At 40.2% G+C, this 15,788-nt stretch overlaps 1 protein-coding gene across 2 annotated transcripts in view; it reads left to right on the forward strand.

Annotated features, from left to right (window-relative positions):
• PLA2G4A (phospholipase A2 group IVA) overlaps positions 1–15,788 on the forward strand; it is a 140,325-nt gene that overhangs the window by 64,434 nt on the left and 60,103 nt on the right. For both annotated transcript variants that reach the window (XM_084797446.1, XM_084797447.1), the window contains 3 exons: positions 648–796; positions 1,447–1,560; positions 15,729–15,766. In XM_084797446.1, the coding sequence (XP_084653572.1) occupies positions 648–796; positions 1,447–1,560; positions 15,729–15,766 (301 nt within the window). The remainder of the gene's footprint in view (positions 1–647; positions 797–1,446; positions 1,561–15,728; positions 15,767–15,788) is intronic.

The raw sequence follows: 15,788 nt of genomic DNA on the forward strand, positions 1-15,788 counted from the left end.
TTGTTCCTTTGTAGTTAAAGGAGCATACACAATCATGACTCAAGTGAACTTTTATGGGACATAAAAAAAAAGACTTTTTTTTTTTAGTAAAAATACCTCCATTTCAGAAAATACCATCAAAATAAATACAGGCTGATTGCTCATACAAATGCTACCTCTTAGAGATGCCCAGGTATAAGGTATGCTTGTCATCAGCAATACTCTTCTCATGGTAGCTTTTATTATGTCATTTGTTAAGCAAAAGAATGAAGAGGATTTTTCTAATGTGGACACATATCTGGATCTTGGTTGAGTCTGTGATCTTGTTACTATCATAGTCCTGTAGGGAGGGTTACGGTGTAGCGATAGATGAGTGGGATTCCTGTTATTGTGGGGTAACTGGATCAAGCAAGATGCTGACCCTCGAGATGGATGAATTTCTGAGTAGATTGCTTTATGAATAATTTCTTCTCATTGATCTGTAATATAAGGAAAGGACAGAGTATGTAAAAAGTATGTAACCTGTGATGCTCTCTTGTATATTGTCAAAAGTTGGTTTATAATACTGTAGACTTACTGGAAATAAAATAACAATTCATAGTTTTTGAAAAAGCCCATGGACTGTGAATTAGCTTTTTGTCCCCTTCTCTTCCATTTGCTGCCCATAGTTGACACTCCAGATCCGTATGTGGAACTTTTCATCTCCACAACCCCTGACAGCAGGAAGAGAACAAGACACTTCAATAATGACATAAATCCTGTGTGGAACGAGACCTTTGAGTTTATTTTGGATCCTAATCAGGAAAATGTTTTGGAGGTAAGTGAATCGTCTGAGGCTGTGAATAGTGCTCACATCCATGGAGACCCACATCTAGTCTTCCTCGCTGCCTTCTTCCCCCTCTATTTATTGTGGTTGCCCTGAGCTGGGCACCATGCTTGGAGAGCTCAAGATGATGTGTGTGAAATGATGTGAGCATCCAGGTGCAATTTCAGCGTATTTGTGGACTTTGGAGAAAATGCATTTTCTGTTCTAAAGATGGGAATTCTTTTTTTTTTTTTTTTTAACAGAATACAAAATCTGTCAGTTGCTTTTAAGATACATTTACACGAATTAAGGCTTTGTGCTTCCTCACCTGGTCTACAATGTTATATGATAAACCCTGTTTTTAAAAAAATTTTTATTTTTTAATTTCATGTGTAGAGTGTTTGGCTTACATGTACACTGTGGACATGTAGTGCCTATGGAAACATGACAAGGACATTAGATTGTTAGATTCCCTACAACTGGAGTTACAGACATTTTTGTGATATGCCATGTGGGTGCAGGAAATTGAACCTAGGTCCTTTCAGAAGAACATCTAGTGTCCTTAACTGCTGTACGACCACTCTTGTCTTCCATGATAGACATGTTAGATAAACATGTCTAAAGATTGCTGGGAACTATTCCTGCTCTCTTTTGCTTTTTAGATCACACTGATGGATGCCAATTATGTCATGGATGAAACCCTCGGCACAGCTACATTTCCTGTATCGTCTATGAAAGTGGGAGAGAAGAAAGAAGTCCCTTTTATTTTCAACCAAGTAAGTAGCAGCAGAGTCACTTCTCACTCCATTGTTCATAGGCATCAACGTATTTTTAAAAGCCAGGCTTAATGTTTGGAAACATACTTCCTTACAGACTTTATCTTTCCTTATTTTGTCCTTTCATTATTCTTGGTGGTGTTGGGACTTAGACCCAGGACCTTACATAGGCCAGGCAAACACTCTGCTATTGAGCAACATCAGAGGCCCCTCTACTAGTATCTTATCATTAATGTACATGCCTCCATTGAGGTGATACAGTGATCTTTTTTTGTTGTTCCAAATAATTACAGTGAAACTAAATAACAGCTTTGAACTCCGCTGGAGGATCCATCAATACAAGACAAGCATTTGGGATAATAAGATGTTGTGAAATGCAAACTATTGCAATGTTGTTGAAATAGTGGCCTAGTGCCACTTTGTTGGAAAATGTGTTTCCTATTATAAACACATATGTTTACTATTGAGTATATTGCTATAAATTAAGCATCTCTAAGGAAATAATTCTGTCTCAAATGATTAGGGCCAAATCAATGAAAGGTCAGAAGGAATGGTGTGGGTTATTCTTATTATCTATATTTTCAACTTTGTCACAATTTGGTAGTTATTTATGAATAAAAAAGAAACCTTGGCTAAATTATTTGTGCAGAACAAACTCATAGTATCTTAATGAATGAGACATGTACAAAGAGTGACTGAGAGGATTTATCATAAGACATGTAATTGATGGGTAGGTTAGTTCACACATTATACCATGTCCAAGGAAATACTGTTTTCACTCATCTTTAGAATGACTGCAGATCCCTCTGCTCACACAAACCTCTCTCCCATAACCCTCAGCTCCTCCATGTTGCTTGTTCTATTGCAAGCTCAGATGACCTCTTCCTGTTTGATCCCCCATGATAACGCTCTGTAGTATTTTCTAGTACCAACTTACTCATTCTGCCAATTTATCAAATTCCAGTGGTAAATAAAATCATATAGGCTAGGAGAAGTGAAATACTAATACTCTGTGCCTTCAGAGTCCATACATAACTGATGTGCATACCATGGATGTACACTTACTTAGAAGTTAACGAGATCACAAGGTTTCTTGAGTAGTAGGCATGATCTGACCACTCAGAGACCTTGAGCACCCACATTTGTGGATTTCCAATGGGTCCTTCCCTATTCTAGAAGGACTGTCTTCAAGGCAGTACCAAGAGATGCATGTCTCACTTTTTTGTGGATACCTTTTAGCTTCATTTCATTCACTCAGTTTATAAACATCTATGGAAAAAAATCTGCAATGTACCAGCCATTGTGTTTGTACAAGGCATATGCAGAATAATATACAGGAAGCTATCATCTCGATTATCTTCCTCTGAGGTAGAAATGATGTTGGAGCTGTAATAGGAAGTGGAAGGAGGTGTGTGTGTGTGTGTGTGTGTGTGTGTGTGTGTGTGTGTGTGTTTGTGTGTGTGTGTGTGTGTGTAATAAGAAATAACCATTCATTGAGATGAATATCAGTGAGGTATATAATTTAGTGAGAGGGCAAAATAAAGGAAGTTTGACTTGTGAGAGGAGGCTCCAGGTGATTTGAACAGTTTGAGTAGTGGACATAGTGGTTAATACCTTGACATTTAAGGCTAGTTCATTAGGCCTTTGAATTTTTTTATCATCTTTTTCATTCTGGAAATTTAGTAGTTCCTTTGTGACTCATCTTATTCATCTGTAAATATAGAGCTAATATCTTATATAAGGGAATTATTGTGATAACTATAGAACATGATATAATGATCATAATATATAAACTTAATTATAACTTCTATTATTTTATTGCATAAAATATGCATCCTTAGATAGTTTAAATATTAATTATGTAGTGAATGCTATATTAAGTTTGCAATGAAGATTAAAACATAAGGAGTAAACTTATATTCATGCATAAATGCAGTGCTGGTACCTATTAAGCACTATATATGGCTGTATTTTGCTTTCGTTAGTGTTATGGCTTAAGAAAAGGATAGCGTTTCAGGAGGCAGAGAAATAGTTTTGAGCTTTCTGGACAGAAGCAATTACAAAAGTACGGTCTTGAAAAAAGGAAGCAAGATGGGGCATGGCAAGTTAGAGGCCTGCCAGCTACTAGGGCAAAGAGTGCAAAGCTGGTTAAAAACATCTGAAGGCCCTGCCTGGGGTTTTAATAAAAGTCTGTTGAGGACTTTGTAAGCATGGATTAGCCTCTCCAAAACAGTTCTTTCATTCTTAAGTCTCTGATCCAAAACTGATTATGAAAGAGGATATTATGGAGGAAAAATATATTTCCTTCCTTCTGTCATTTCCTATGGTGAAGTTGTATAACCTCTGAGCTCTGAAGAGGCTTTCTACATTCCTGAATTCAAAGTAGGTTACGTAATTACTTCCCTTAGTGTGTCTGGGGAAACAGTTAGCTAGGGAGTTTTCTTCATTACTTGTCTCTCTAGAGTCCCTTGGAGTTTGAATTTGAATGTCAGTCTTTTGAGTTGATGAGCTGGAGAAGGGGAATTGCCTGGTTGATTGAGGAGTCTGGGGCTGTTTCTCAGACCCTGTGGGAGTGCCCTATGGGAGCCTTGCCTTTCTCTTCATTTCCTGAGATAGGATCTGCCCTAGGTGGGTGGTTTTCTGTCTGTAACACTCACAGATGTGTAAGAGAGAATGAGCCGCCAGTGGATGCTGGGAGAGCCCAGACTTAATAAACCTTCAAGATGGTTATGGCAATATGACATAATAAGAAGAACACTTGGCTTTGGTGAAAAAGTACAAAAATTACAAGCCAAGACATTACTAGTCAAAGCTCCCTCAAACTTTTGGCATCTTGAAAGTTCAGACTGAGTCAACACAGAGCGGCGTCCATGGCCTGGAGACAGCTGGAGAATCAACAGGAACCTCCAAGTGGACCTGGGCTGACTCCCAGGGACAGCTCTGGCCATTTGTGGGTAGACGCAGGATTTGGAGTCTGTAATCTTGTTTGTATTGACATTGTTTTCTTTCCAGATGCTTGGCTTATCATTTGCTTCCTCTCAGTCTCACTTTCATCCTTAAAATGAGGCTCGAGGATGCATTATTTCCAAGCTCAGTTCATTTGAATGCATTCCCAAACAGCTTGCAATTCTTGCCATTTCATGGCTATTAAAAGTAAAAACAGTGAGAGTAAAACTCTTTCATTTGCATATTACATGATTTCAAAATCTGACTGTTAGTGTGATGACAAGTTTCAACATAAGGAGAATGCGAGTTCTTATGGCATGCCTGAGACTTGCTAAGTGTTAGAGAGGCATGGAGGTCCATTTTCAAGAACCCAATACTCTGTTTGAAAAGTAAATGGTCATGTGTAAAATGATGAATCGTATGTGAGGATCTCATGGGCTCAGGGTGAGTTGCTTCATGATGAACAAACAGAAGATGACATGATGGACAGTGTCCTAGCTCCAGGGACTCATATTCCCATGAGGATGGTAAATAGGCAACAATGAGCAAATCGATAATCACTCAACACCAGCTAGTGATAAATACCAGGAAGAAAATTCCATGACGCAATGTAACAGAGCTGGGTGTGGTGGCACATGCCTGTATTGCGAGCAATTTTGGGAGGCTGAGGCAGGAAGATAATGAATCATAGGCTAGTTTGGCCTGCATAGCCAGAGGCTATCTTAGAAAGGAAGGAAAGGGTCTGGAGAGCTTGCTCCGTGGGTAAAGGCATCTTCTACCAAGCCTAACAACCTGGGTTTGACCCAAGATCCATATAGCGGAGGGAGAAAAGGGACTTCTCCGAGCTGTCTTTTCACCTTCACTTAAAAGTGCTTGTGGCATGTACTGGAGACACATGCGCACAAAATAAATATGGAAAATGTAAAACAACAGCCACAATCCCCCCAAATAATCTGACAGTCTTACGGTCTAGTGTACAACCAAAGTCTGCAGCTCATACAGCCAGTAAAGAAGGCCTCCACAAAGCATTCTAACCACCCCCACCCCGCCCCACCCACATTTCATTATGAACTTTTTCAAACATGAAGAGTTAAAGGGTTTCTCCAGCAAACAAGCATGTAACTACCCATCATGTTCTGGAGTTAGCAGTCTCCTGCCGCATATATGTGTTGCATATTTCTTCATCTTGTCACTCATCCATCAGCTTACCTCTCCTCCTTCCCCCTTGGATACCTCTATAAACAGATGGCAGACAGCAGCATGCTTGACTGCAAAGCACTTTGGTCTGTTATTGAGTGCCAATCAGGAATTATATATGATTACCTGAAGTGCCACATGCCTAGTACAGAAAATACTACGTGCTTAGAGTGAAAGGAATAAGCCACCCATGTATGAATTCATTTAATGAGTACTGTCACATTCTGTAATTAACATTATACTGCTGTGTTTGTTTGTTACCCGTTCTCTGCCTATTCACAAATATATGCTGAATACCCAGAAATGGGCAGTCACTGTTTGGCCACTGATTTAAACCACTAGCAAACAAACAACCATGCTTGTCCTCTGGAGTTAATAATCTGTGTAGTAAACCAAATGGAAAACAAAGTAAACCAGGGAGATATGCTTCTGTTAGTGATAGCATCAAATGCTACGTAAGCCAGGGAAGAAGAATAAAGACATTTGCGTATGTGTGTGGGGGAAGTGAGTAGCAAATGTCATTCTAGAAAATGTGACTGAGAAAGGAATCTTGGATGCTGAGGGCAGAAGATATTCTGGTAGGGAGACCCTTCCTATGGCTTCAGTGTGTCTTCCTAGGGTTCCAGGGCTGGAAATGTGTGATGGTCTTGATAGGTGGTGGATTGGAGCCCTTAAGATGTGAGGCTTAGTGGTTGTCATTGTGGGTGTTACCCTTGGAAGGGATTGATGCTGGCTATTCTTAGGGGTGGAGGAATTGTCAAAAGAACACAACTGGTACCTCAATACTTTCTAGTTCTCTGAGTGTTATCCTTGTTGCCATACCATCTGTCATGAGACCATACCATCTGTCATGAGGCCATACCATCTGTCATGAGACCATACCATCTGTCATGAGACCATACCATCTGTCATGAGGCCATACCATTTGTCATGAGGCCATACCATCTGTCATGAGGCCATACCATCTGTCATGAGGCCATACCATCTGTCATGAGGCCATACCATCTGTCATGAGGCCATACCATCTGTCATGAGGCCATACCATCTGTCATGAGGCCTTCATGGGGCAACCTTTCAGCCTCTTAAGCTATCTAAGCTATGTAAACCTGTGGTTTTATACCATACATTGCTTCCATGGTTGTAATAACAGAAAATGGAGCAATGCTGTCTGGAAGGCCAGCCTGCCTGACAGAGTAACTGCAAGAAGGAGGATGGTTCCAGTGCAGAGAAGGAAGAGTAGAGAGAAGGGCAAGAGACTAGGTCTGGCAGGGATGAAGACAGTGGTTATAGCCATTGTGGGTGACAGGGACATGAAAGGCTCAGCGTATCCTTGAAGCAAAGGTGTGGCCAGAGGACTGTTCTCATCAGAATTTCCTGAGGAACTGCCTGAGGGAAGCCATCATCTTGGCTTGGCACAGCAAGTTCAAGAAGCAATGTCTAGTGAAGGATAATGAAAAGAGGTGATGCATGAAGGAAGGACACAACAGCACCCCAACGCAAGATGCAGGAACTGACAAAGCATCTTCCAGTTTGAGTAGTTAGTCACAGTAGGGTTGTGCCCAGGTAATAGGAAACTGACAGCAAACAAGGTTAGGCTTTTTTCCCAACAAAGGAAGAAAGGGTTACCAAGGAGAAAGTTACCATGTAAATATACCTAGTGTTGAGACAGGTGTCAAAAATGTAGATGTGGTCAGAGCAGAGTGCTTACCTGGAAAGTGACTAAAATGGGGGGTGGTGGGAACAGGCACAAGAAAACCCTCTGTCATCGGGTCTCATGTGTAGGAGTTGAGTCAAGCAGTGTCTTAGTAGGGGTGAGAGCTACTGAGATAGAAAATAGGAATTGCTGTTGGACGTTCTTCCCTAGACTACGATTTATTATTTGACTTCCTTTGGAACATTGTGCTTTGAGGATAAAGTCAGCTTTAGAGCTGGGACCCTGGTGTTTGGTGAGACTGGCTCTTCTCAAGTCGAGATTAGGTTGTATTGTAGTCAGAGCTTAGAGAGCACCATGGCTGTGGACTGAGAGCAGCGGGGACAGCCTCCGTTTCAGAGCCAGGGGGCTTCTGCTTGTTGAAATTTGTGGCTTGTAACTGATTGGCTTGAGTAATGATAGATTTGTAGTTTCTGCCACGGCTCATCTATGAGGCAGAGTTACATCTAGTACCCACATTCGAGAACCGTGGTTATGGTTAAGCATATTAATACAGTACACGGTCTAGCAATCACTAGATAAATACTAGATATTCTCATGATAATTGTAACTGATCAGATTCAACCGAATGCGGATCACAGGCTTCATGAAACTGATTTGGCTTTATAGTAAACTTATTTGTCATTACTGACTTAAACGAATTCATTATTTAAACACAGGTAGAGTTGTATTTAGGAGCTATTGGTTTGAAAATGCTTCTTACTACTCTAGTTACTCATTCCTGTTTTTAGGTTATAATATCTAATTTTGGTCCAAAAATTATCTAGATCTGTGATTTTCATCCTTCCTAATGCTTCGGACTCTTTAATACAGTTCTCTGTGCTGTGGTGACCCCAACCATAAAATTATTGGTTTGCAATTTCATAACCGTAATTTCCCTACTGTTATGAATAACAATGTAAATATCTGTTTTATGATGGTGTTAGGTGACCCCTAGAAAAAGGCTGTTCAACTCCAAAGGGGTCGCAACCCACAGGTTGAGAACCATTGATCTTGCTACTATAGAAGTTAATTGAATGTGTATAGAGTATCCCACTTCAAATAAACCACGAAAATGCTACAGTTTGGAAGCCAGAGAGAGAAATTACACTTCTCTATTTCTTTGGATAAAGTGTTTGCTTTGGCTGATACTGCAGCCTCAGGTTTACACTATGTTTTAATTTTTCTGTCTTTATTTGGAAGTTAGTATTATTGCTTAAAAATAGCCCCCATTTCATGCTTCTGTGGCATTTGTGTAATTTTGGCTGATTGTTTTCACCATTGCTTAGTCATGTTTATGACTTTAAAATGAGTTCTGTGGAAGAGATAGTGGCGAACTTTGATACAATGAGAGTTTTGAGTTATGTGTTCAGAACATTAAGTTTGTGTCAGGGTGATTTCATTGGGGAACTATGTCTCATTGTGTGAAGTCAAAGAGTCTGAGTTAGGTACGTTCAGGAGACAAGGTGGAGTTTGGAGCAAAATCAAGACACTACAGAGGCCCCAGGTTATGATGTTCAGCAGGATTTTCTGGCTTTACAGTGTATACAGAAGTTTTACACTTAGTAGAAGCTATGGCTTAAAAATTGCGAATTCTTTTCTTTTCTTTTCTTTTTTAATGAACACTGGAGCTAGAAACCTGGGTTTAGGCATGTTAAGCAAGGACTTTACCACTGAGGTGTAGCCACAGATCTTAAAATTTGCAGTTTTGTTTGGCCAGCAGACAGAGTACACCAATGCCATTCCCATCTCTCTATATTATCAGCAACAGAAACAACCACAACACTTTACAGGCACTGTTGGCTAACCCAAAGTGAGCTGGCAGGTGACATGCATTCGAGACGTTTGATTTCTGGTTCTTTCGTGCTAATAGGCTTATCACCACACAGCCCTACATCAGTGACATGACTTCAGGGAAAGTGTGGGAATCACTGGAGGAGACAGCATGCTGGAGAGTTTTAGGTTAACTTGACACGAGCTAAAGTCATCTGAGAGGACTGAACCTCAATTAAGAAAATGCCTCTATAAGACTAAGCCGTAGACAGGCCTGTAGGGCATTTTCTTAATTAGTGATTGGTGGGGAAGGGTCCTGCCCACTGTGTGTGGTAGCATTCCTGGGATGGTGGTCCTGGGGGCTATAAGAAAACAGGCTGAGCAAACCATGAGGAGCAAGCCTGCAAGCAGCACCCTTCTGTGGCCTCTGCATCAGTTCCTACTTCCAGGTTCCTGTCCTATTTGAGTTACTGCCTAAACTTCCCTCAGTTACGAACTGTTTGTTATCTGGAGGTATAAGTTGAAATAAACCCTTTCCTCCCCAAGTTTCTTTGGCCATGGTGTTTCATTACCCCAATAGTAACCCTAACTAAGAGATATCAGGATCATCAGACAGTTGATTATGAAGAGTATAGTCCAAATGTAGGTCAACCAGTTTCTGGCTTTAAGAAAGACAACGTTCTTATTTTAGGCTACTGGCAATAGCCGTTGGGGTGAATCTTCTCATATCTTCACTACATAACTTTTAAAATATAGGACATTTTAGAATATTCCTGTGTTCTTGTAGCTCCTGTCTTGGCCAGTAAGTTCTATCAAGGGAGTACAACCTAGTTAGCTATAAGCTGTTGTATAGTACCTAGCCATAGGTGTTTGAATGATTTTGCTTATGTGAAAGGCCAAAAACCTGGGAATTTCTTGGACAATACTAATACAAATAGTAAGGTTTAACAGGCAGAAGCTAGTGAAACCAAGGATTACCAGGCAGATAAAAGTGGTTTGCTGGCAATGCTCTACAAAACCTGGACCAATGTATGAAAGTTACTTATTATCCACCTCTTCACAATTTCCACTGGTGGCCACATTTGGGAAAAGGATAAGATGAGGAATTTTGAGGCTCTAGGGAAAAAGATGAACAACCCATAAGAAAATTAGTATAGTTACTTCATCTTTCAAATCTTTCAGGATTGCCCAGGGTATACTCTGGACAATAGTTGTCCTGAATTTTTGAGTAAGAGAACATTCTTGGTAGGAAATACTAATTTTAGGTTGGTCAAGTTGCATATAGTAAAAAAAAAATGGCATTTATAAGTGTCCTGTAGTTATACCTGCAACCTAGTTTGCACTATCAGAGTTGCCATCCCCAGCCTCCCCTGAGAATGCCCTTCCTTGTCAGATTTATATTTTGTTCTTCACAGGGTGGAATTACAGGCAGGATATGAAAATACATGTCTGTGTAAAAGTGACTCTTCCATATTATCACTTTATTATCTTGTGTGGGTCAGGTAAATGCAAATACACTTCAAGTATCGTTGTCATCCCTTTGACAGATGGAGACAGTTACCGAGTCAACGTGGCAATCATTTGTCTTTGTTTCTACGTAGAAGAAATGAATGATAATGAACAGGCTAGGGATCAGAATTCAAAATCATGATTTACCAAAAGGAACCAAGACCAACATTAGAATATGGAGCAAAATATTTGAAGAACTCTTTACTGATAGGGCAGACTGTCAACTTAAAAGTTATTTGATTGGGTAGGTGTTTCCAGTGTAGTAGCTTAAAAGGGCTGCTTTGTTACAGATACTGTATTTGTGGTTTTAGTTCTATAGTCCTTCAGCTTATTCAAGAGAACCAGTGGCTCAGGCACATTAAAAGTTATGTTACAATCTGAAATGTTGTTTTAAACAATAGTTTCTCTACTCCACTTCCCTTTACTTTCTCCGACTGGATGTGTTCCATGGGAGATGGCAAAATTCTTCTCCGCTATGGAATGCAAAGAAGAGGTTTTTAGTTTCCACAGGAATGCATAATTGGTGCTGCCTGCTTTTTCACTTCTGTGATTCTGAGAGGCCTCGGAGTCCCAATTTGTTCTGGCCCCTTGTTAAGAGTTAAGGGCTGTAGAGGGAGGGTGAGGGTGCCTTGGGGCTTTGGTCTCCCTTCTTTCTAATGTTCTGGTCTAGAACATGGAAGCCCACAATGAAGAGAAGAGCTGTTTGCCGTGTGTGGGAAGACGCTTCAGTCATTGTCTAATGCCTCACAGGAAGTACATATTTTTGTAGCTATTTTAGCTGAATGACATGTTCCAGGTAAAAGATGAAGAGATCATGAATATCAGCTTTCCCAGCAAGTCTGAACATAGTGCATTGGGTGGGAGGGTGGGGGGGGCAGGTAAGACTTCCTTCTGATGCTCTGTGATATGCTTGGGCAACACAAGGAAGTGAGGGGCTGATCCATGACGAGAGCATGGCAGCACATCCTGAAATGTTCCAGATGACAGAAACATCCTGTGCCTGCTCTTACGCTGCCTTTACCTCAAGAGTCTTTTCTATGTAGGATCAGACTCTCTTAAATGAGAAATAGTGAGGAATATGGGTAGAAAGGGTATTCTCCTGGGAACACAAATACAGCCGTAAACATGGCATAGCCAATTTTAGATTTGTTTATTAACTCAATGAGACAGGGAGGCACTAGATACCTTCAAACAGTGAATATTTTAATAAGCAAGTTGGTTCAGTACCTGCCAGTTAGAAATTCAGTGTTTCATTAACTATTTGCTCTCATGAGGTATACATTACAATTGAGCATTATAGTTTATTTTCTATCCATTTATACATGGAGATTTGGCCTTTTAGAGAGAAATGCATTAAGTCTGCTCTCATTTTAGTGCCAAAGTTCATGGGTTTTTTTGTTTGTTTGTTTGTTTTTGAAAAACAGAGTATACAGCCAGCTATGGTGGGACATGGCTGTAAGTCTAGGGCACTGGGGCTGAGGCAGAGGAATTATCACTTCTAAGCCAGCCTAGGTTGTATGGTGAGACCTTGTCTAAAAAAAAAAAAGAAAAAGGAAACAAACAAACAAGAAGAAAACAATAGCACCGACAACTATTAAACAGGATTTGTGCTGCCTATGCCTGATTTACTTTACCGAAAAACCCTGATAAAGTTCTTCAAAGTCCCCTATGGGAAAGATTCAAGTTGAAATTTCAAAATATAAAATTAGGCACAGTTGTCCTGGGATGTGGTCTAAGCAACGCTCCCATTGATAGATGGTAATTATTTTATAAGCTGTTGCTTTTGACTTACAATGAACCACAATTTAACTGGGCATTGTATAATTCCCTTTGTCCTAGAATTTTTAGGGTATTTAAAAAAATCAGCTGTAAAGGTAATAGCTACACCTTCTTTCATGAATTAAGATCTGTTAGGTAGAAAAAGTGTTCTTTGGGTCAGACCATCCCATGATTCATTCTTTCTTTCTTTCTTTCTTTCTTTCTTTCTTTCTTTCTTTCTTTCTTCTACAGAGCAGTATCCCATGACCATTCAGCAGATATTTCATCAGTTTCAAAACCTATGTAGTAAACTCGTAGTAGGAATCTATTTAAGTTCAATGCATTATGAGACATATTTTTATATAGCTTTTATAACTTTTATTTATAAAGCTCATGCTGAGAATCATCAATGAACTTATTTTAAACCTTTGAAAAGCTCTGGATATCCTACTACACCTTGAACCCCAAAATTAACAAATGTAATGACTAGCATTATTTGATGGTCTTAAACTCATACCTGTCACAATTCAAAAAGCATATTGTAGTTTTGTTCTATAGTAGAGATTGAGGAGTCATTCCAACCTGCGTTCTTATGGTAACTGGTACAATAAAAGTAGTAGCACGATTTTAAAATTATACAACTTTCAGGACATTTTCCCATTGGTTCTTGTGGAAGTCTTACAGAACATTATTTGGTACTGGTATCATTAGCACTAATGTCAGGTGTCTTTCAAATCAGCAGAGATGCACTCTCTGGAAACACACCTTTTCATACATTTTTGCTCTGTGGATATTAGCCACTCCTTTTAAGTTAAGCAAGACTTGTCTAATTAACAGGATACTGTTTGGTTAGCTCTCAATTGGTATTCAATAAGAAAAGCCTGTATTCCCAGCATTGCATTGGTAGATGTTTCTTAGAGCCTACCAGGTACCCAGTTGGTATGAGTGTCCCAATTCCAACTCTGCTTGTTACACACATGCATATGCGAACTTCCACCAAGGCTTTCCTTAGTTTCTTGGCCATGGTAGATGTTGAATCTGCAGCCTTAGGCAACTCCCAAACAGTAAGCACAACAGGAGTGTAACTTACTTTATTTTATTTTATCCTTTTTATTGATTCTTTTTTAGTTTCACGTCATGTACCCAGTCTCACTCATCTTCCTGTCCCCTTGTATCTGCCCACTGTCCCTGCAACCACCCCCCCAAGGAAAATAAAAGCAAACAGAAAACAAAACAAAAACAGATCAAAACAAAGCATAGAAAACAGCGTGTCCAGGAAGCAGTGTGTCACAGTGTCCTACAGTATACCTCTCTGTCCACATATCTTCACTTGCAAATGTTCATTGCAATGAGTCATTGGTCTGGTTCAAGGCTTCTGTTTCTGCCATGCCAGCAATATTGGATCCTCACCAAGACTCTTCCCAGTTCTCCTGTTATTGACCTGTGTCATGGAGACCCTTCAGTTTTGGATCAACAGGACCAGCTTTTTGATGTGCTCCAATAGTTCACAGATTATGTAGATTTAGGGTCTGCCAACTGAAAGCCCTGGATCTGGGCATTTGGTGGCTGAGCTGGTCAGCCTGCTGTCTCTCCCAAATCCACACCTTCAGGGCAAGGTTTCCACCAGTGTCTAGTCTAGCCCACCCAGCGCTTCTGCCAGCAGAGGGCAGGATCTGCTCTTCTGCCCTCATGCCCACTTACACCCATACCACCAGCTCCAGCTCCATTGTGCTATCCAGTTGAGAAGCAGGGCCCACTTTCCCAATGCTGCAGGGGACAAGGGACTGGGTTTGCTTTCCTGCCCTCATACCCTTGGAGTTGGCTCACCCATGCCTTTACCATCAGGATCAGCAGGACTGTGGTGCCCCGGCCAGGTGCATGTCCCACTCTGCTGAGTGCTATAGCCAGTGAAGGGCAGGGATAGCTTTCCTGCTCTTGTGACCCTGGGGCCATTTCTCCAGCCATTTCTCATGGTTTGTGAATAATACTCATGGAACGGAGTATTTTATTTCTGTGCAGGAAAAAAAAAAAAACAACAAAACAGAAATATTTTGAAACTTTTAACGAAATTTTCATTATATATATATATATAATGCATTTTTAAAATTTCACCTTATTCTTTCTCCTACTGAACATCTTTTTTTTCTATTTTCATTTGTTTTTGTGATGCAGTGAGTTTAATGAGGGTTGCTTGCATTAGCATGGGTTACGGTTTATTCACTAGAGCATGGGTAAATTATCAGTGGTTATTAAAGAAAATCATTTCCCACCCTCCAGCAACCATTAACTGCTAGTAACTTCTCAGGGAGGCGTGGGTCCTCATGAGTCCCTGTCCCTCTTCTATTTGTGATAGAGTTTTGAGGGTCCGATCTTGTGCAGGTCTTGTACAGGTGACCGTAGCTTCTGTGTGTTCCTAAGGAATGGCCATGTTATGTCCAGAAAACGGTGTTTCATAGCATTCCTGTCTATCCTCTGACCATCCCATTCTTTCCAATCTCCTTTTTTTGATCTTTTCTGAGACTTGGAGTGGGTAATAGAACTGCTCCATTTTGAACTGAGCACGCAACATAGTCACTTATTTTCAGGACTTCTGTCAGTTGTGTGTCTCTTCTTTAACTGTTGCCCACTGAAAACAGAAGCTTCTCTAACCAAGGCTAGAGAGGAGCACTAATCTGTGGGTACAATCGAACATTGAGAAGGCAGCTTGGTAGAGTGTCCATTTAGTAAGATAACAGTAGTAGATTTCATCCCAGGGCCTGTGACCTCCCCAGCCATGGACTTTTGACAAGGTTCGCAGCTTTCAATGCATAACAGTATCATAATAGTCTCTTTCAGCTATCTACTCACTTGTAAAATCCAAAAAAGCAGAGTTTTTTATAATAAGAGCTTGGATGCAAGGGCCCTCTTCCTAGTAGCATATTTATTCCCATGGAAATAATCACAGTTTTAAAAGCTTTTTTCCCATTGTTGATTGGCCACTAACGACATGAATTCCCTTCTGTGGATCAGGCCTCAATCTTAATCAGAGAGCAGTTGGTTACCACCATAACAGCCATGCCACTAACCAGGCAGAGGCCATTCATTCTAATACTTGCTAACATAATGTGTCATGTAAGGTTATACAACAACTAACAAAAGCTGATAAATCTATCTATAAAGAAAGGTCTGCATGAAACTGTTACTTTTCCGTCTTTTTTTTTTTTGTTTAATCAGTTACTCAAATTTTATTTTGACTGCACTATATTAGTCACCTTTGTTATATCAACTCATCTAGTTAATTATCTTCCTTTTATAGGTCACTGAAATGATTCTGGAAATGTCTCTTGAAGTTTGGTAAGTTCATTTAGTTTATCAG

Source organism: Acomys minous (genome assembly GCF_964271855.1).
Source record: "Acomys minous genome assembly, chromosome: 1".
NCBI lineage: Eukaryota > Metazoa > Chordata > Mammalia > Rodentia > Muridae > Acomys > Acomys minous.